General features: G+C 41.3%; 2 protein-coding genes across 3 annotated transcripts; both read left to right on the top strand.

Moving 5' to 3' along the window:
• Positions 1-329: 329 nt before the first annotated feature.
• Positions 330-20546, top strand: gpr55a (G protein-coupled receptor 55a). Its single transcript, XM_026281757.1, has 2 exons — positions 330-410; positions 17873-20546. Exons 1-2 carry the CDS (start codon positions 394-396, stop codon positions 18873-18875), a joined length of 1020 nt encoding a protein of 339 aa, XP_026137542.1. The 5' UTR covers positions 330-393; the 3' UTR covers positions 18876-20546.
• Positions 4600-12412, top strand: LOC113114768 (uncharacterized). 2 transcript variants are annotated; one of them, XR_003293781.1, is made up of 3 exons: positions 4600-4782; positions 5303-11559; positions 12081-12412. XR_003293781.1 is itself a non-coding variant. In XM_026281756.1 (2 exons), exon 2 carries the CDS (start codon positions 5451-5453, stop codon positions 11247-11249), a length of 5799 nt encoding a protein of 1932 aa, XP_026137541.1. In that variant the 5' UTR covers positions 4600-4782; positions 5303-5450; the 3' UTR covers positions 11250-12147. The 2 variants fall into 2 exon arrangements, 1 of the variants encoding a protein (XP_026137541.1); XM_026281756.1 differs by having other exon boundaries at positions 5303-12147.
• Positions 20547-21250: the final 704 nt, after the last annotated feature.

The raw sequence follows: 21250 nt of genomic DNA, 5'->3' as shown, positions 1-21250 counted from the left end.
TAAGCATGTCTAACAGAAGATTGAGGTTCTTAAACCTCATATAGTGTGAAAGCAAGTCTTTGTGTGTGAAAAGGTAACTAGCACACTTGGCTTCTAATCTGAATGGAATAAAGCCCACAAACACCGCGCGAGAGGCTGACGCGTGAGCGACTGCAGCTGTAGTTTTCTTTGGCAGATAAACCTCCACCAGTTTCTGTCTGACTGACTGCAGAGTTCAGCTTGTCTGCAAGCGGAAATATAAGTATACAGCACCCACTCGACCAACAACAGACAGAGCACGCGAATGCTTCAGCAACTTTTTTCAACAACTCATCTCCTGTGAGGACCTAAAACTTGCCTTAAAGTGTAGATAGCGGCAGAAGACAGCAAAAAATTAAATTATTTTCTGTGGGAATGAACTCCAACGTAACGTGAGTATCCGCGTGTCTATTCTTTATAACGATCTACTAGGTACCAGTTTCCGCCAAACGCAGAAATATCCATGTGATCGTGTCAAAGTCAATTCCATTAATTCAAGATCAGTAGCCTATCTTTTTGGATATATAGCCTAGGCTATATTTTGTTTTATTTGTTAAATATCTAGATATAACGTTGTTGTCAATCATAACAGCTTGTTCATAATTCTTGATTTAGGCTACTAATTCATTCAGTGGTAAAAAAAAAAAAAAAAAAGGCAGCAATAAAAATTTCTAATTTCGGTGTTTTTACAATAGAATAAATGAAGAAGAGAAGACAATAACTAAAAATAAAAATTCCAAGGAGACCACATTTCCGTTTGCCGCCTTCAACACTGAAATCGTCCAGAGAATTTCCATTTGATGGCGTTTGATCTCAAGTCACAATACAGATTTAACCTACATTTGACCTCCTTTTGGAAGGAAAATCATTCATCTTGAATCGTTTCTAGAAGATATAGGTCTATTTATCTGTTTGATCCACAATTGTTTTCTAAATAACATGTATCCTGACCATGTTTCCTCAAATACAGAAATTCAGTATTTTAATGATGATACACGGATGTGGTTCGTTCCCAAGTAAACTTATTTGCAATGTAGATTTTCATATATTGTTTGTTTTATATGACACATAGGATATAGGAGCCTCACCTCTACAACTCAGGGCTGGTACTGGGAGCACCTGTTCACAACAGAATTTATAAAAGTAACTGTTAGCTTTACTCTACACCAAGGCACAATAAAGCTTTGTTTATTATAAGCATTGCTGCTTATGTCAGGTGTAAATGCTAGAGTTTTTTTTATTATTTTTTAAGTTGGATGGATTCTGATTGGCTGTCAGTCTTTTTATTATTCAACAGCTGAAAAACAAATTGTCTTTAAAGTTATTCCAATGATATCGATTATTCAGGAGAGACAATGCAGGGAGGATGGAAACAATGTGTTTAAGTTCCAGGGTTCAGAAAATATAATCTCTATTTAAAACCATTTTGGCACAAATAGAGTAAGAACTAAGCGATGCCAAGCTTTGATAAAAAAAAAGCAAGTAGCACATTTCATCAGCAGGATGTGTTTTAAGCATGAAGCTAGAAAAACCTCAAACCTTTCCCCTATATTTGAAAATACTGTGTGGTAGACCGTCCTGAGAGGTTGCTCAGGACAGTTCCAAGCAAACTGGAGTAAACTAGAGCTATGATGTCACAAATGTGCATACAGTATGTTACTTTGTTCTTTTAACACCCCCCAAAAAAAAATGGTTTCCCGTCTTGATTTCTTTAACGTATCTAAATATTAAAGACAGACACTTGTGTTTCAAACCCCAAACAAGTTTTGATTATCATGAGAACAATAAAATATGTTTAAAATACAAAAACATAATCTTACAGTCCATCTTTGTTCTTGAAAGCCTTTATAATGCTCAGTGTCATGAGTTACAATGTGGGTCTATAATTAATTCATAATGTCTGCTCCACAATAATAGATCTTTCAACCCGCTATATACCATGTACCATATTAGCTCATATTTAGACAGAATGGGCTGATTCTGGATTCATTTTAAGTGCCTGTTTGTTTTAAATATAATATGTCAAACTTTCATTATAAATGTCACCAACCAGTTATTGCGCCTATGTTCATTCTCACCTTTGTACAAATTTTACTGTTTGCACCCAAGTGTAAATGGCAAGAAGTAACATCCTTTTTACACTTTAACAAAATAGAAGTACTTTTTACTATGATGCCAAATGACTGTCCCGCAGGCCTGCTATTCTTCCTCTGAAAAAAATCATCAATCAGATTACTCACCTGTTTCCAAAACCTGTAAAACATTATTCCTGGAACACAAAGGCAAATGTTAGGCAGAATGTTTGTTTGTGCTTCTTTGCATTACAATAGCCATTATTTAGAGATTAAAAGTAGTTCTTTTGTATTCTATTAATTTAAATGGTAATTTTTATTAAATTTTTTTGAAAACTCCTCTGTTAAAACGTATAATAACCCATGAAGTTGTATAAATGATTAACACTTAAAAACAAGGGGTGGGTAATTTAGGACACAACACATTTTGGGTTAATTTTAACCCAGAATATTGGGTTATTTATTTAAATCCTTGAACTTTTGTAAAATACTCCACACAACCAATGGTTTGCATGAAAACTTATTAGCGGAAAGCTTTATTAGCTAATATTTTTATATCATAGTCATACATATTGCCTACATTTAAACTTGTTTAACAAATATTAGAAGTAAAAATTAAACATTAGACAAAAGTAATTCACACATAATTGGCCAGTCTCTGTTTGGTGGGGAACTACTAACTTCAGAACTCTTGCAGTGTAGTATTTGAAAGTGAAAGTCGTGACAAATTGGTGCGCTGCATTTAACCCATTCAAAGTGCACACACACGGCAGTGAGAAGTGAACACACCGTGAACACACACCCGGAGCAATGGGAGGCTATAGATCCTGCGCCCGGGGAGCAACTGGGGGTTCAGTGCCTTGCTCAAGGGTACTTCAGCCATAGGTATTGAGGGTGGAAGAGAGCACTCTTCGTTCACTCCCCCCCCACCCACAACTCCTGCCAGCACCGAGACTCGAACCTGTGGGTTACAAGTCTAACTCTTTAACCATTAGGCCACAGCTTATCAATCAGACACACAACTATTTGTTATATTTTACAAATAATATCTAATGATATACCTAACCAAATGGCCAACTTTGAGGGTCTATGGACCCCTCCCCCAAAATGCAACAAACAACTCAAAAGTGCAGAACAGGCCTCTAGTTCCATGACAAGCAAAGACAAACCATCTGATAACACTAGTTTGATTGCTCAAAAGAAAACAGCCAGCTCTTACTCAAGTCTCTCTAAAACAGACACGTAATGCCCCAAAAAATGGCTCCTCTGTAATTAATTCATAGGAAAATCCTTCTTTGAACGAAAGCGTATATCCTTCGGGTAATTGTGTAGATTATTGCTGTTTTTGTATATTGTCTTTTGTATTGTATACTGCTTTATGCATGCCTATGATAGAACGAACCACTCATTCACGTAACTTTACATATACCATGTTTGGTCTTTATGAATTTGTCTTCAGATTATCTAAATGAGAGTGTATATTATGTTTTTACTTATGCAACCATATTAGTAGTGTTCTAAGAACCTTTAGTAGTTTTTGCATTCAACAACCAATCAAATTACATATGCAAAATACCATGCTCTAAGACAGAGTCGTAAACCTTCCCTCCAAAAGTGCAAGTCACCATTGGCTCTGTGACCTCCCTGAAGTGTGAGCGCAATAGGAGATAAAGCTCAGTCAGTCTGCTGCTCGGTTAGATTCTGAGGAGATGAGGATGTGAGCTAGAATGCTTCTGCAACACTTAAGTCTGCAGCAGGCTTCGGCCTTGACTTTACATTCACCAACGATCCTTGGATCTCAGCTGACGTCTCTCTTAGATCTTCTCCATCTGGGAGAAATCTCTCCCGACCGCCAGAGTCAGAATAACATCTTTTTGGAGTTCATTAAGAAGGTGATCGTGACTCCTACACCACCGAACTTCCAAACCATCAAGACTTTCGTACATTTAACTAAACGAAACAGAGGTTTAGTATAAGCTGTAGACCCCGTTCTAAAATTACGCTGATGGTTTTTACCAACTGACTCTTTTCATTCTCTGGTTTTCCTGATGGTTTCAACCAACAAGCCTTATTTGGACTTTGCCATGTATGAGTGATTGTTTGTTTGTTTGTTTGTAAGACTAGTTTGTGTTAGTGTTATTAACTAAAACTCTTGTTCACAAATTACACGAGCTTCTGATTTAGCCTTACAAATTAATTGTCCCTTTACGATTCTGATCCTTACTACATGCTCTAATGCATTATTAGTTTTTTTTTTTTTTTTGTGGCCACAAAAATATCCTTTCTTATAGTTTATATGAAATTATGCTAAATGTTCGCTGGATGAACACATAGCACATGTACGTCAACAAGACGTCTGTTAAAAATCGCTTTCATCTGGTAAGCATCTGCTGTGCACAAACATCCGATAGACATCTTTAAGATGTCAGATTTACATACATTCTAAATCACAAACATCTTTGTAAAAAAGGCCACACGCAGGTTATATTCATTTGGCTAAGCTTCCCCCTGCAATACACCACACTCAACGCACACGCAGCATCCATCCTGTGAGCCAATCAGGACTACATGCAGGATGCGAAAGGTCAGCGGTCCCGCCCACAGAACGGAGTTAGAGCGATCGGGAACGCGGACAGATGCGAGCTGCACTGTAGCGATTTATATTTGCCAAAGTTGTGTGCGTGCCTAAAAAGTGAGTAACAGTCTGCTCATCCATTGCTTTCTATATTGCTTGTGAACATTGAACTGCTTTGAGTGTTTATAAATTAATGCATGCGATTGACAAAGACGAACTCGCTGGTAAAGATGTTCGTGTGTATTTACATACTAGTTATCTCACATATACTACCGCTATGTTTTAAGGACATAATCTGTGTGCTATTTAATCATTATATGGTTTATTTAATATATATCTAATATGTATCGCTCATTCTAAGAGTTAAAGCACTCTTTTGGCGCATGCGCATTAATGTTCTAGACAGAGCGGCTCCATCTCTGTCCTCAGCGCTGAGAGGTGTCGGATTTCAACTGTGCATTATTAGTCATTTCTAACAGCGCATTTTCCCATATAATTGCACATGTTTCTTATTTGATTGTTAAATCACTGTATTTAATATATTCTCTGTGTAGATACTGTGTTGTTGTTATACTCATTGTGACCACTGTTGTTATTTGTATTTATATATATATTTTCTTTTTATCTTTATTTGTAGAAAACCACACACACTCATGCAAATTCTGTGGTGACAATAAATGGGTTAATCCCGTACAAGTCTTTTACTGGACGCCCCGTTGTGGATCTGTTGCCAACCAGCAAATACATTTAAAAGAGAAGAGCTACCTGTAGCCACTCAATTTTACATGGTCCTTCGAGCCGGAGCCCAGATTTACTACGGAGAAATGTCACAGCATGAAGAGGATGAGCCGGTCGTGCGTGCCAGGAGGAAGACAGTCCTCCCCGTGCGATATGAAGATTATAATCTCAGCGGCTTCACTCTCCCAAAGCTGTTTCCTGAATGCATGTCACCACATTCTCAGCTTCATCCTACAGTGCCTCCCAGCCTAGAACCAGAGGACTGTGCACGTGCAACTGGGATCACTCCACAACAGTTACCGCACAAAGAGCTTGATAACCCTCTACAGTGGTCTGACGATGAACCATGGGGCTCTGAAACCAGCATCCTCCAGCGAGAAAATAGGGACCTAAGACTTGCCCATGACAATCTGCTACAGACCCTGCAGACAATGCAGCAAGAAAGGGACACGTTTCAACAAGCTACAGATCGGTATTCACAAGAACTTTCTCAGTTAAAACAACAAATGCAGCAGCTACAGATTCAAATGGTGCAGCAACAGCCTGCAGAACAGTTTTCTCCACCGGTCACTCCTACGCGACCTGTACCTGCACCACGCCGTTTGTTGAGAACACAACAGAGTGATAAGAGCATTGCACCACTGTCAGCCCCACGAGTCAGGCCTGCTGAGTCAGATCAGCCTGAGCACAGTTCTGAAACATTCTTAGCTCCAACCGCTGTCCCCAGCACAAAGCCTACCTTGCCGTACCATACATCACATTCTGAAAATGTCAAGTGGGATGAATCAAGGGTGGAAAGAACCTATTATTCCAGGGCTGAGATGCCTGACAGGCTGAGTTGTACATCATATGAGCCAGAGTCAGCAGTCCCTCCATCCTTCGGGTCTCCCCGACGCTCTCACCTGCCATGCAGAGCATCCAGTCCGGTTCCGCCCGAGCTAGAGCAGATGTACCGAGGTCCAACCCCCACAATTCCAGACTTCGTATATCCAAACCCTAGAGAATTCTCGCGGCTCAAGATAGCTCTGGAAAATATTCTGCCAGCTACAGCCACTGAAAGATTCAAATTCCAAATACTTACTGATCACCTCAAACTAGAGGAGGCCCAGCTTATCGCCGACTCATACAGCCATTCACAACAACCTTTCACAAAGACCATGGCAGCACTGGATCAGCAATACGGACAGCCACATCAGCTCGCATTGCAACGCATAGCAGAGCTCATGGATGGTCCAAACATAGCCAGTGGGGACATTAAAACATTCCGACTCTTCGCCCTCAAGGTTCGTTCCCTCGTCGGCATGTTAGAACAACTAGGAAAGAAGGGCACCTTTGAGTTGCAGTGCGGCTCTCATGTCTCCCGGCTCCTAGGGAAGCTGCCGCACGATCTCAGGTCAAGTTTTCGGCGCTTTGCACATCCCTATCAAGTGCCAATCCCCACCCTTCTTGATCTGTCAGAGTGGCTAGAGTATGAAATTCAAGTGCAGGAGGACACAACAAGGTTTGCAGGAGCCGGTCGTCGTGGATATCCAGCACGACCACGAGAAGTGATCAGAGACCCCAAGCCATTCACTAAAAGTGCCACCATTCTGCTTGGCACAGAGAAAGCACCTCCATTGACAAAGATGATACCTACGGCCAACAAGCCTGTTTTAACCCCTTACTGCCCTTACTGTGACCACCACAAACACTCCCTCAACAACTGCAACAATTTTAAGCAGCTTACCATAGACCAGAAACGGAACTGGATCAAAGACTGCAACAGATGCTGCCGCTGTGGAAGGAATCATCAAGCTTCAGAGTGCAATCTGAGAATGCGCTGCAAACAGTGTAATAGCCGTCACCTTCTGGTCCTTCATGACATCAATCTCAGGAGTGAAGACCTCCCAAAGACTACCCCAAATGAAGGTACTTCTGCTAATGCCTGCCTCCTCAATACTATGAACGAGATACTTCTCATTCGTAAGCCTCCTGCCAGTCGAAAGGTTCTTCTGAAGATTGTCAAGGTCATTCTTCGAAACGGGGCACACAAGATAAAAGCTTATGCCATCTTAGATGATGGATCGGAGAGGACCATCCTTTTGCATAATGCTGCTCAACAGTTGGGCCTGAAAGGTCAGCCAGAAGATCTTCCACTTCGCACAGTTAGGCAGGAATTACAAATGCTCACTGGTGCATCAGTGTCATTTCATATCTCCCCCCTGTCTCAGCCCAGCAAACTGTATCGCATAAAGGGTGCATTCACAGCCCAGCAGCTAAGTCTTGCTGAACACACACATCCGGTTAAGACTTTGAGAGAGAAATACCACCACCTCAGAGGGCTTCCTTTGAGCCATTTAGAGTCAGTTCGCCCTGTCCTGCTCATTGGATCAGACTATCCCCACCTCATTACAGCAGTGGAGCCAATCCGTCTAGGCCCCCCAGGGGGACCAGCAGCTATCAAGACTCGTCTCGGATGGGCTTTGCAAGGTCCTGTACAACACCTGCAACATGAGGTCACTGAACAACAGTGTCTTTTAACCTCAGTAGCACCACCTGAAACTGATCTTCTCAGACAAGTGGAGAGACTCTGGCAGATGGACGTGCTTCCATGGCAAAGTGAAAAAATGAGCACAAGATCCAGACAAGATCAGGAAGCAGTGAAAATTCTGGAAAGCAACACAGTGAGAGTAGAGGTGGATGGCGTCAAGCGCTATGCAACCCCACTTTTGCGCGTTAAAAACATGCCAGACCTTAAGGCTCCCAAAAATGCTGTTCTCCCACATCTGCGGGCCATAGAGAGAAGGCTGGCCAAAGATCCAGAGCAAGCAGCTGCCTACACAGCAGAAATTCAGAAACTAGAGCGGGCAGGTTATGCAGTCAAGGTGGAACTAAATGTTGAAGAATGTCTAACCAACACCTGGTACATTCCCCATCATCTGGTCCAACACAACGGGAAGAACAGGGTTGTATTTAATTGCTCATTTCAGTATCAGGGCCAAAACCTTAACAAGCTCTTGCTCCCTGGTCCTGTGTTAGGCCCATCTCTTCTTGCAGTGCTGCTCAGGTTCAGAGAGCATTCCGTTGCTATCAGCAGTGATATAAAGGGGATGTTCCACCAGATCAGATTGCTTCCCGAAGACAGGCCACTTCTGCGATTCCTCTGGAGGGATCTAAATCCACAGGATCCACCTAACATTTATGAATGGCAGGTTCTCCCCTTTGGCACCACATGCAGCCCTTGCTGTGCCATCTTTGCATTACAAAAACACATCCTGGACCATAGCCAACCTGGGGAAGACGTCTGCCATGCTGTACTGAAGTCTTTCTATGTTGATAACTTTCTGCAGAGTTTCACCTCAGTAGAGGCAGGCAAGGGTCTCGTTGACAAACTCCGGAGCTTATTGGCAGAAGGGGGTTTCGACCTGAGGCAGTGGTCCAGTAACCAACTCTCCACCATAAGCCATTTACCTCCTGAGGCCAGATCTGACAGCACTGAACTTTGGATTTCACAAGGGCAGAGCAACACCCAAGAATCTGCCCTGGGACTCCTCTGGAATCACCAAACAGACACACTTTCATATAAGTACTGTCCCATACAAAACACTGAGACCACCATGCGCAGCATTTACAGAATCATAGCAAGTCAGTATGACCCCTTGGGCTATCTCATTCCCTACACTACCAAAGCCAAGCTTATAGTACAGCGCCTTTGGGATAAGAAAAGAGACTGGGATGACCCGCACTTACCTGCAGATCTTCTACAGACCTGGACAGAGTGGGTGGAGGAGCTGCCTGCCCTACAACACATTGTCTTTCCAAGGTGTTATACCAGTCCAATCAGAGATACCGACATGAGTCAGCGAGAGATACACATCTTCTGTGATGCCTCTGAGCGGGCTTATGGCTCAGTCGCTTATCTCCGCACAGAGGATCAATGTGGGGAGGTAGAGGTGGCCTTCCTCACAGCCAGGTCACGAGTGGCACCCAAAAAACAGCAGTCGATCCCCCGTCTGGAACTCTGTGCTGCACTGACTGGGGCACAGCTGGCTAAAGTAGTCAGAACAGAACTGAACCTTCCCATACACCAACTCACTCTGTGGACTGACTCCACCACAGTTCTCACTTGGCTGCATTCAGACTCTTGCCGATTCAAAGTGTTTGTTGGAACTAGAGTTGCTGAGATCCAGGACATTACAGACCAGCACACATGGCGTTATGTTCCTTCAACCTATAACCCAGCAGATGACATAACACGGGGGAAAAGCCTATGTAAGCTAGGGCCAGATAGCCATTGGTACCAAGGGCCATCCTTTCTCAAAGGTCCTCCAAATCAGTGGCCAGAAATTCCACACCCCATGCCTGCAGACGAAAGTGAGCTTCGTAAAACAGTTCCCTGCCTCCTTACCTGCTTCACAGCCAGCTTGTCATTCCCTGACTTCAGCCAGTATAAGACATTTGAAGAGCTACTGGAGTCCAGGGCCTGTCATGGGGCGGCAGGCAATCCAACAGCTGATGACTACAAGATGGCGGAAATCAGTGTCCTACAGCAAGCTCAGGAAGAGTGTTTCCCCTCTGAACTGGAGCAGTTAAAGGCAGATAAATCACTTCCCAGAAAGAGTCGGCTAAAGGCACTGGCCCCTGAACTGAACCATGATACACAGCTAATCAGGGTAGGGGGTCGCCTTCGCTGTAGCCCTTATCTAGATCCTGATACTGTGCACCCCATTGTCCTAGACCCAAAACACCCAGTGTCCAAACTGCTCATACAGAGTTATGACACTAAACTCCATCATCCAGGCCCAGAAAGAGTCTTTGCAGAGCTTCGGCGAAAATACTGGATTCTTCGCGGCAGAGAGGCAATCAAACGTTGTCAGAGGACTTGTGTGGAGTGCCAGAAGTGGAGAAGAAACCCTGAAGTCCCAAAAATGGCAGACCTCCCTCCAGCCAGATTACGTTTATTTAAGCCTGCTTTCTACTCAACAGGAATGGATTGCTTTGGTCCATATACTGTCAAAGTAGGTCGCAGAAATGAAAAGAAATGGGGCATCCTGTTCAAATGTCTTACTACAAGGGCTGTTTACATTGACATCCTTCATAGCCTTGACTCTGATTCATTCCTTATGGCTCTCAGACGATTCATCGCTAGACGAGGCAAGCCATTCGAGCTATTATCGGATCAAGGGACTAACTTCAAAGGAGGGGAGAGAGAACTGAAGGAAGCATACGCAGCTATCGTCCCTGAATTGCAACAGCAACTGGCAAGCCAGCAAATACAATTCCACTTCAATCCCCCTAATTCTCCACATTTTGGTGGCAGCTGGGAAAGAGAGATTCGCTCCCTTAAACAGGCCTTGATGACAACACTTGGGGCCCAGTCTGTCACCTTCGAAGTAATGTACACTGTGCTGGTGGAGATTGAAGGGATCTTAAATTCCAAGCCACTAGGCTACAGTTCATCTGACATTTCTGATCTAGACCCTATCACACCAAATTCCCTTCTCATGGGGCGGCCAGATTCATCACTTCCTCCTGTAATATACCCTGAATCTGAACTGATCAGTCGACGCAGATGGCGTCATAGTCAAGTCCTTGCCGACCAATTCTGGAGGCGCTTCATCAGGTTCTACCTTCCCAGCCTCCAGACCCGCCAGAAGTGGCAAGATGAGACATCTGATCTCCAGGTTGGCACCATTGTCCTGATTGTCGACCCCCAACTGCCCAGAGCACTCTGGCCAGTGGGCCAGGTGTCGAAGGTATTCCCTGGAGTAGACCGCAGAGTAAGAGCAGCAGAAATTAAAGTTGGAAAGAAGTCATACACACGCCCAGTGGCACGCCTCATCCGATTACCTGCCATACCAGATTAAAGGTACTTTTAATGGTGTAGGACAGGTTATAGGCCCTTTTGTTATTGTACATATTTCCCTTTGGAAATCTGGGGGCGGCTGTAAAAAAGGCCACACGCAGGTTATATTCATTTGGCTAAGCTTCCCCTGCAATACACCACACTCAACGCACACGCAGCATCCATCCTGTGAGCCAATCAGGACTACATGCAGGATGCGAAAGGTCAGCGGTCCCGCCCACAGAACGGAGTTAGAGCGATCGGGAACGCGGACAGATGCGAGCTGCACTGTAGCGATTTATATTTGCCAAAGTTGTGTGCGTGCCTAAAAAGTGAGTAACAGTCTGCTCATCCATTGCTTTCTATATTGCTTGTGAACATTGAACTGCTTTGAGTGTTTATAAATTAATGCATGCGATTGACAAAGACGAACTCGCTGGTAAAGATGTTCGTGTGTATTTACATACTAGTTATCTCACATATACTACCGCTATGTTTTAAGGACATAATCTGTGTGCTATTTAATCATTATATGGTTTATTTAATATATATCTAATATGTATCGCTCATTTCTAAGAGTTAAAGCACTCTTTTGGCGCATGCGCATTAATGTTCTAGACAGAGCGGCTCCATCTCTGTCCTCAGCGCTGAGAGGTGTCGGATTTCAACTGTGCATTATTAGTCATTTCTAACAGCGCATTTTCCCATATAATTGCACATGTTTCTTATTTGATTGTTAAATCACTGTATTTAATATATTCTCTGTGTAGATACTGTGTTGTTGTTATACTCATTGTGACCACTGTTGTTATTTGTATTTATATATATATTTTCTTTTTATCTTTATTTGTAGAAAACCACACACACTCATGCAAATTCTGTGGTGACAATAAATGGGTTAATCCCGTACAAGTCTTTTACTGGACGCCCCGTTGTGGATCTGTTGCCAACCAGCAAATACATTTAAAAGAGAAGAGCTACCTGTAGCCACTCAATTTTACAATCTTAAAAATATTTTCTGAATATCTATTTGAAATCTAATAGGAATGTAGACTTATTGCAAATGAGCAAACACTCTAAAAAATACATCTTGCAGATGTAATGCAGACGTCAAATGGACGTCTCTGTTATGTACTTGTGCAATCAGGGGGGTAACTAAAATAAAACTACCCAAACACACACAAAAATAAAAATAAAAAAGCACTCAATAAGCTCAACCCAGCATTTGGATTGAAAAAAATAACCCTGCATTTTTTTTTTAAAGAAGTTATTATCAGGGAGAATCTGATACATTTTAAAGCTTTGGTCTCTATACCCCATAATCCTCCTCAACTCACACCTGTTCACAGTCACCACTCTCACCAGGGCTGCGTTCAGCCCCGACAAAACGTTGCACAACGTTTTTTAAACAGAAACGGTGATGCGTTGAACACACTGTTCTGATGACGCAAGTGTTGCAACTATGGCAGCTGAGAAGGCCATTATTTTTGTTCTTTGTGAAGAATTTTCGGAGCCATCTATTTAGCCTCACATACTGACTTTATTTGTAGTTCAAACGGTTTTAATACCCTGTATTTTCTTTCTCATTTGTAGGAAAAGCACTTAATTATCATTGTTTATTTCTATACCAAATGTCATACACTTGCAATGAAGCTAAAAATATAAACAACTACATCATTATGTTGATATCCTATATTTTTACAATAAAACTTACGACAAACATTTCTTCTAACATCCTCAGTTGTTGCGTATACCGAGCTGCAACGAACACATTTTTACATTATTTTCCTTGAAGACATTTTGCGAGTTCACTTTAATACCGCGTGCTTTATATACATGTTGCTGCTGATTGGACTGCGGTTCTGACACACCCACCAAACAAGAGAAAACGCATCTCAAACCCCGTTGCACACCGGTGCACGCCGTTTCCAGGAAACGTGACGTTCAGAACGGAAACCGTAGCAAAACGTTGTGCACCGTTTTGAACTTGAACATGCCCCTGATCACACTCACCTGGATTTTGATCACCTGAACCTGCTGCCTCCAATCAAAGCCACCTTCAAAAGCATTCTCCTTTCAGCACCAGCCGGTCTACTGTTCATGTACTATCCAGAACATTGGAGTGGTCTGGACAGCCAAGAAAGACTTATCTGTTGAATCTCCTGCGATCCTCCAACAACTCCGCTGTGCCACCTGGGGAGCAGTCGGGGGGTTCGGTGCCTTGCTCAAGGGCACCTCAGTTGTGGTATTGCTGGCCTGAGACTTGAACCCACAACCTTAGGGTTAGGAGTCAAACTCTCTAACCATTAGGCCACAACCTCCCCCACGTTGTCAATAACATTCCTCTGCAAACCTGTTAATAAACATCCTGTTTGGCACTTACCTCATGTCTGCCTTGTGTACTGCGACAGAAGATCAGCCCATAACAGTTGCCTCTAAAGATCCCCTCGAACCACTTTGTTCAGTTTATAAAGATGGCTGCCATCTAGATGAGTACATCCAGGAGTTCATCACCTGCTCCTAGTGGATTTCCCTTGACCGGTGGACTCCGGTGGACTGCTTTTGAATGAGAAGATTGCTCCTCAGATGCTGCTGGCAGGATCCAGGTGGACCCTGAACAGTTGCATCAACCTGGCACAGTTTGTCAGTGGATTCGTGGCAAGCACTCCAGTGCCCGCTCATTGTAAGCACTCCCAAGTGCTCCCAAGCCTCAAAACTCACTCCAGTCCTCAGAGGAAGCACTGCCATGGCCTCCCGAGCTCCCTGATGCGCCCTGGAGGCCTCCCGTGTCTCTGTCTTGGACCAGCTTCCCGGGTGAATGTTACGTTGCGGGATGTGCCTTCTGGGAGGTGGAGCTAATGTCAGGGAGTATCTGTCACAAGCTCTGGACTCCATACCCCAGAATGCTCCTTTGTTTATTTTAATTCACTCTCACTAGATCTCACACTGCTAGATTCTGATCACTTGCACCTGCCACCTCCAATCAAGCCACCCTCAAAAGCATAGCTGTTTCTCAATATGCGTACTTGTCTTTACTTGTGTTCTTGTGGACTTGTGAAACGTCATCAGTCGCTGCCCAAGTACTGTTCCAATTCAAAGTTCACATCTAGCCAAGTCCAGTTCAAATCCAGGCGGCAAGGAAGTCAACCGGAAGTTGAAGTCGGCTGCGTGCTGCCATCTTGTAGCAGAACTTCACTTGCGTTAGCATTCCCATTGACTCCCATTCATTTTGGCGTCACTTTGACAGCAAATAACTTTACATCTGAGGCATTTAAAGACTCCGTTTGTCCATTATTTATTTCTAAAGATACATGACAATGTATAAAGGGCTCCATTACCTTCTATGTTACATTATGGCCCCGTAGAAACAGTTTTTGTAAAAAATAGGCTAACGATTGCGTCATAACCACTCGACTCTCTGTCGCATTACCGTACAGACAGGAGGATAAGCTCGCAGGCAATTAACTAAATATGGCGTACTGGCGTTACATTTTAAAATGCAATACAAAATAATTAATCAGAATACTTACTCCTGCTCACTCACGACAAAGAACTCCCCGCTCAAGCTCGCCGTCTCTGCAAGATTAACGATGGCAGTTTGCACGTACAGCTACTAGAACATTTACTTCTGTCAGACAGGTTGCTGACGTCGTCAAGTTTCGTTTGAGTCTGCGCGTCAGAAATGGAAGTGCTTAAAAACGCTAAAATGGGCTTCAATTGTCTCAGTTGAGTTCCAATGGGGTCGCTGTGTCCATTTCTTTTACTGTCTATGTTCAAATCCCCGGATGTGTTCTTGATCCGCCCCTTTTACCGAGGATGCATGGAGAGGTGACTTGTGCGGACTTGATACGGGGCATAACCCAGAATTCAGTTCGCGCGAAAGAGGCGAATTCGCATCTTCCGCGCTGAGCTAAACACTTCATTTGTGCCGCGAGACCTCCAGACCCATTGACTTAACATTGAAATCATTCGTGCCAGACGCTCTATTCGCGTTTGGTGTGAACACAGCATTAGTAATACATTTTGAAATACTATTGTTGTTTTACAATTGATTTACACCTTTCAACCATTTTCCGCTTTTTTTATTTAAATTGAGTGGGTTTATTGCTAGATTGTTCATGGAAAAAGGGAGTTGTTTCCACATTTTATTTTAAATGATGAAAATATAAAAATCATAGTAGTAATGTTACCTTAACCACATATTAATATGTTTAATAGTTTTTTTTAAATAAAAGAGGCAGTGGTTTAATATTATATTCAATTTCATTATAAAAATAAAGTGAAAATAAATCAGAGTAGGTACGTATTCGTTTTTTTTTATAGTAATATGTTGAAAATAAAGTTACTTCAAGTAAAGCATGCAGGCCTATTGCATGCTGAGTGACGCTATTAAGTACGCTGCCGTTCCATTTTTAGAATGACTGGACTCGCGTCCTCCCGTCCTCGAGAGTTCGTTCTACTGAGTCGAACTTGGCAAGTCCAAACTCGGAAGAATGGAAGTCCAGACTCTGTGAACTTGGTATTGAGAAACGCCTCATGCTCCTTTCAGTCACTCACTGGCCAATCTGCCGTCCAAGTCATTGGACCATTCTGGACTCTGAGCAATACTTCCCAGGAACGACTCCACTGATCCTGTTAAGCAATCTCCTGCGCATCTGCAAAAGAGTCACACCATCAGCCCAAAAAATAAGCTCACCAGAAACCTTCAGTGTGTTCATTCTCACCTGCCTTTACCTTATCCTCTTACATTCTTCTTCAAACCTGTTAATAAACATCCTGTTCGGCACTTATCTTATGTCTCTGCCTTTTGTACTGTGGCAGTTATGAAAGGAAAGGAGTGCTTTTTGTTTCTCACTGTGACATTTAAATTTCAAATAAAACAATGTTTTAAAACTAATCCCAAATCAAATAAGTGCATAACTTAATAAGCTATAAAAAAATAAAATAAAATAAAACATTTTGTGTGTACATTCTTAGCGGATTTATGTTCTTTAAGAATTAGGGTGTCAACAGAAAATGCACCTTGTACAGAAAATGCATTTAAAACAAAAACAGAATGGCCAGACACTGGCTTTTTGAAAGCAGATGGGCTGGTTAAGAATGTAGATTCACTTTTTGACAGTATGTAGTGCTTATGGAGCAGCATTTTAGCTAGCTTGTTGAGAAGAAACTCCGTGCAAGTTTGCAGTGTCACCTCGAACCAAACATTCTATCAAATTACTCCATCTTGGAAAAGCATTGCCAATGTTTACCCGTTTTTCTTTTTACCCCATTTCTACTGTATGTCTCCGTGTAATTGTGTATCAGACAGTAAACTGTGACATATGAACACGTTGAAATGAGTGCCCCTATTGCCTGTGTTGAGGAGATTAATAAAAATGTAATTTAAAACAAAAATTTGCATTCAAATGCAAAAACGGTGCATTTTAATTTTAGGTGTGCACCAGGGAGTCTTATCAGTGGTGCACAAGATGCGGTGATGATAATATAAGTGCTGTTGTTGCATTTTAATGTCCAGTTGAACCCATGAGATACACCACTTCTCTGTTTTTCATTCAAAATATATAGAGGAGATATTGTTTAGGTTTAAAACCGAAACAAACCATTCACTCAGCATGCATATGCAACACATTTTCAAGACACACAACTGTTGCACTCGCGTCAAAATTAAAAGAGTATATTAATTTTTAAGTTAATTTTTAGAAAACATGTTTGGAGAATTTGTGGGGGATTAATTCCACTTAATTCTCATGTTTTTAAATGCGGTCTGTGATCCGCGCACCGGCTCTTTGTATGTTCATTTAGACCAGGGGTGTCAAACTCAAATCCTGGAGGGCCAGAGCCCTGCAGAATTTAGTTCCAACCCTTCTCCAAAACACATACCATGTAGTTTTCAAATAAGCCTGAAGGACTTGATTAGTTGAATCATGTGTGTTTAATTAGTGTTGAATCTAAACTCTGCAGGGTACCTGATTTAGACTTTATGCACTTTTTAAATATTGTCTTATTTCATTGCATCAAATAACAAATTTAATGCACTGCATTTAATTGCTTATTGCGCCCTCCTCTGGCCTCAGGAGTCAAGCCAAAAGTTTACTTAATACTTAAGAATTAAGAATTATTTTGTTTCTCAGTTTCTAATAAGAATGAGGCAGAATAGGTTTCTGTGAGAGTCTCTACCTATAGCATGTATAAAATGAGCTTCACCGGAAGATTACGAACTGGCTTATCTTTACCTGGAAGTTCTAAATAGTGCCCCATACATATGGTCAAGTTGCTAAGTTGATTTATCCATGTTTTAATATGCCTCTGATCATAGAGTTTTTTTTATGTGGATGCTAGGTAAGGGAAGAATCTGCAATCTCTGACCCAGTTCATTTGCTAGCAACCCGGGGTGTTGAAATAGTATTTGTGGCAGTTGGTGGAACCAAAATGATTACAAACATTCAGACACAGAACACACATTTAGAAGTAGAATAACTGGCTGTAGCATTGTTTTTTGTAGAAACACAAAGCATGTTTCCTAAATACCTGCAAACATATTCTGACATTTTTATGCTTGAGAACAGTCCAAAAGTTCCATACAGCACTTTTAACTTAACAATTTCTAAAAAAACAAAAACATCTCTGTCTTTCTCTCCCCAGGACAGGCCACTGTGATTGGGTGTGTTGGGTCCAGATGTGTGTGTATGTGCCCATTCTGGTTTTCGGATTCCCTCTGATTCTGGCTGCTTTGTGGCAGTTGTTCTTTCGCGTTCGACGCTGGAGCGAATCCACGGTTTACCTCTGCAACCTGATCATCAACGACAGCCTGCTGATGCTGTCCCTGCCTTTTAAAATACATGCCTACAAGAAGCACTGGAGCCTAGGCCAGACTTTCTGCTCCCTGCTGGAGAGCCTGCTCTATGTCAACATCTACGGCAGCATCATGTTGAGCGTGTGCATTGCAGTCGACCGATACATCGCTCTACAGTTTCCATTCGCTGCACGTCGTTTGCGATCTCCACGCAAGGCAATGATCGTGTGCCTAATCTTGTGGATACTGGTCTTTGTATGCAGCTTCCCCATCTACAAACTTCACGATAATCCAGCAAACAAAACGGTGTATTGCTTTGAGCAATTCTCCAATTCAACTTGGACGAAAAGTTGGATTCTGGCATCTATGGAAACAGTGTTTTGCAGCAGCGCCTTGGTGATGGTGTTCTGTTCCCTGCGTGTGGTGCAAATCCTGCACAATCTGAGGGTGCGCTACCCTGGAGATTCCAAACTGTGCAACAACAAGAGCATGAAGATTGTTCTCAGCAACCTAGCCGTCTTCCTTACGTGTTTCATTCCTTACCATATAGCAGCGCCCATATACTTCCATGCCAAGACAGGCAAGTGGCAACAAAACACCATTGATCATCTACGCTACTTTGTTCACATAAGCATATGCATTAGCAATGTGAACATCTTGGCAGATGGCGCATGTTACTATTTCATCCTTAAAGAGAACCTGGAGTCTGCGCAGCGAGAGAGGAGAATGGCTATACGCGTCAGAGAGAAACACATATGTGGATCAAAGAGTTTAACGTTTGGAGAAATACATAGTGGTACGCCCAAAGCCACTGACAATACGGAATTATGTGTGGATACTGGTTTTACGTGAAGAGCTACATTAAAACTCATGGAGAGCAAATGCAAGGATGATTAATCCTACAGGAACACAATGAAAGAAGATGGAAGACATGCTTGTATAGTTGAGTATGCAGGTGGATGGGACGTATGTACACACAGGATGTGTGTTTACATGTGATGTAGATGAATTTTTGGGTACTAAACAATATCGCAGTAACTCTTATGCTATGCACTGGAATTTTATCACTGCTTTTAATCTGAAAATATGGCAATTTATTTTTGGAACATACTTGTAACAAAAATTGAGCAGTGAATTCACATAACACAAAGGTAATGTTTAGTTTATATGAGCCATGATGATATTAACATTTTGCCATTTTGGAGTAAATTTTATGTTTACTTAGGAGGTCAGATCTCCCCCCTAACAGATCAAAACAAAAAAAATTAATTAAATATTTTTTTTATGTATTGAATTGTACCATGTAAGCCTTACTCTATTTATTTATTTTTGGCATTGTGACATTATTGACAGTTAAGCAAATTTTAACATCTTAATTATTCTTACATGATGATTCTCATCACTCATACATGTCATTTTACTCATCTGTAATACTGAAAAAATACAGTTTGCTAATTAATATCAATACATTTTTGATGACGACAGTAAAACAAAGAATATATAAATAAGTTATTACTGAATCATTAAAATTACTGGGAATAATAGAATAGAGTATCTAATTATTCCAATAGAATAATAAAATAATTTAAGTCATTTATACCGATTTTAAAAATTACATAATTTATTTTCTACAATAATACAGATGAATAAACATCGTATTACAGTGATAAGAATCATCAATTAAGAATTATTTTAAAAAGTCTGATGCATTACAGTAGTGGCAAACTTATTTTTTTACCTAATGATAATTTTTTATTAATTTTTTTACCTAATGATTTTTTTTTTTAACACCCTTTAGGAATGCCAATGTTTTCATGATTTTTTTGGCTTCAGCAACCATATTCCTCTTTTCACCAGCAGAGGACGCACTTCAGGTTTTTCTAATCGTGGTAAAGCATGTGAGTCAACAGGAGGTTCATAATCACATTATGTGAGTTCAGTGACGGTGTTAAAACCAATGATTAACTTTAGCCCTATCTTCCTGTCAAAGAATAGATTTAAGTTGATGTCAAAGGTTCAAATTCTGAAGCATCTGTGTGAAATGTACATAGAAATGTGCTTTGAGAGAGTAAAGGTTAAATGCAGGGAGTGTCTTGTTTTACAGCAGGGAACTGCAACATTTCAGTTTTACCATTTCATTTTTGAACCAGATAAAAGTTGTTCTGCTAGCGGTGGGAAATATGGAAACAAAAATGGCAGATATTAGGCCAAAGGGAGCGAAGATAAAAATCTTTGTTCTTATTTTTTAATAAAAAAGATAAAAGAATGACAAAGATACACATTACAACTACACATAATATACAAATAAAAGAAACAGTGCTTTATTTTCAGGTACAATAGGTGTTTTTAGCAGGAGCATTCAAGAAATTGAATGAACAAATATAAAAATAAAACACTATATAAACTGATTCTTAAGGCAACTGTATTACATTTCTTCAGTCAAGAGCAGTGAGTGATTTTTCTCTTTGTGTTTTGATGTTTTATAAACATTAAAGGAATAGTTCACCCCAAAATAAAAATTCTGTCAGCTGTTTTATTTTTATACCACCATTTACTCACTCAAAAGTGGTTTAAAACCTGAATGAGTTGCTTTCTTCTTTTGAACATAAATTTTATTTTGAGATATGTGGAAACCCACACAGTTGCTGGTCCAAAGTATTTTCTGCTACTGTCAAGTTCACTGTTGACCAGCAACTGTTTGGCTACCCACATTCTTCAAAATATCTTCATTTTTGCTCAGCACAAGAAAGAAATGAATACAGGTTTGGAACAATGTGACAGTGATAAAATGACAAATGACAGAAATTCAATTTTAGGGTAATATATCCCTTGACAGTAATGACAGCAGGCTGCATGTTTAATAGGCCTACTGTCCCTTTAAGACCTGCACACATCTAATATACAGGCACATATATGTTTTTCTCTCAACTGTTTACTTTAATTTTAGACATAAACAACTGAGTCTACATGTAAACCCTGTGTGTTTTGACAGTATTACCAAAGGTCAGACAGCAAATGAAACATTTAAAAGCACAATCAAATAATGAGTAGCTACTGAATAAGAGTAACTTCTGCTGAGTTAACACTGCTGAGAATGCATGTGGTGTTGTTCAGTATATGACAGAGGCGCCAGAACTGCAGCTGATAGATTATGCTCTGTAGCACGATATTTCTACAAAAGCAGATTGTGGAGACATTTTTATCGTCCACGATCAAAAATCCTAATA

Source organism: Carassius auratus, chromosome 15 (assembly GCF_003368295.1).
Source record: "Carassius auratus strain Wakin chromosome 15, ASM336829v1, whole genome shotgun sequence".
NCBI lineage: Eukaryota > Metazoa > Chordata > Actinopteri > Cypriniformes > Cyprinidae > Carassius > Carassius auratus.
The sequence above is the reverse complement of the archived record's forward strand: the minus strand, read 5'-3'. Positions and strand labels throughout refer to the sequence as shown.

Excerpts from the sequence above, each read along its gene's own strand:
- LOC113114768 (XM_026281756.1), top strand. The coding sequence starts at position 5,451 with ATGGTCCTTCGAGCCGGAGCCCAGATTTACTACGGAGAAATGTCACAG.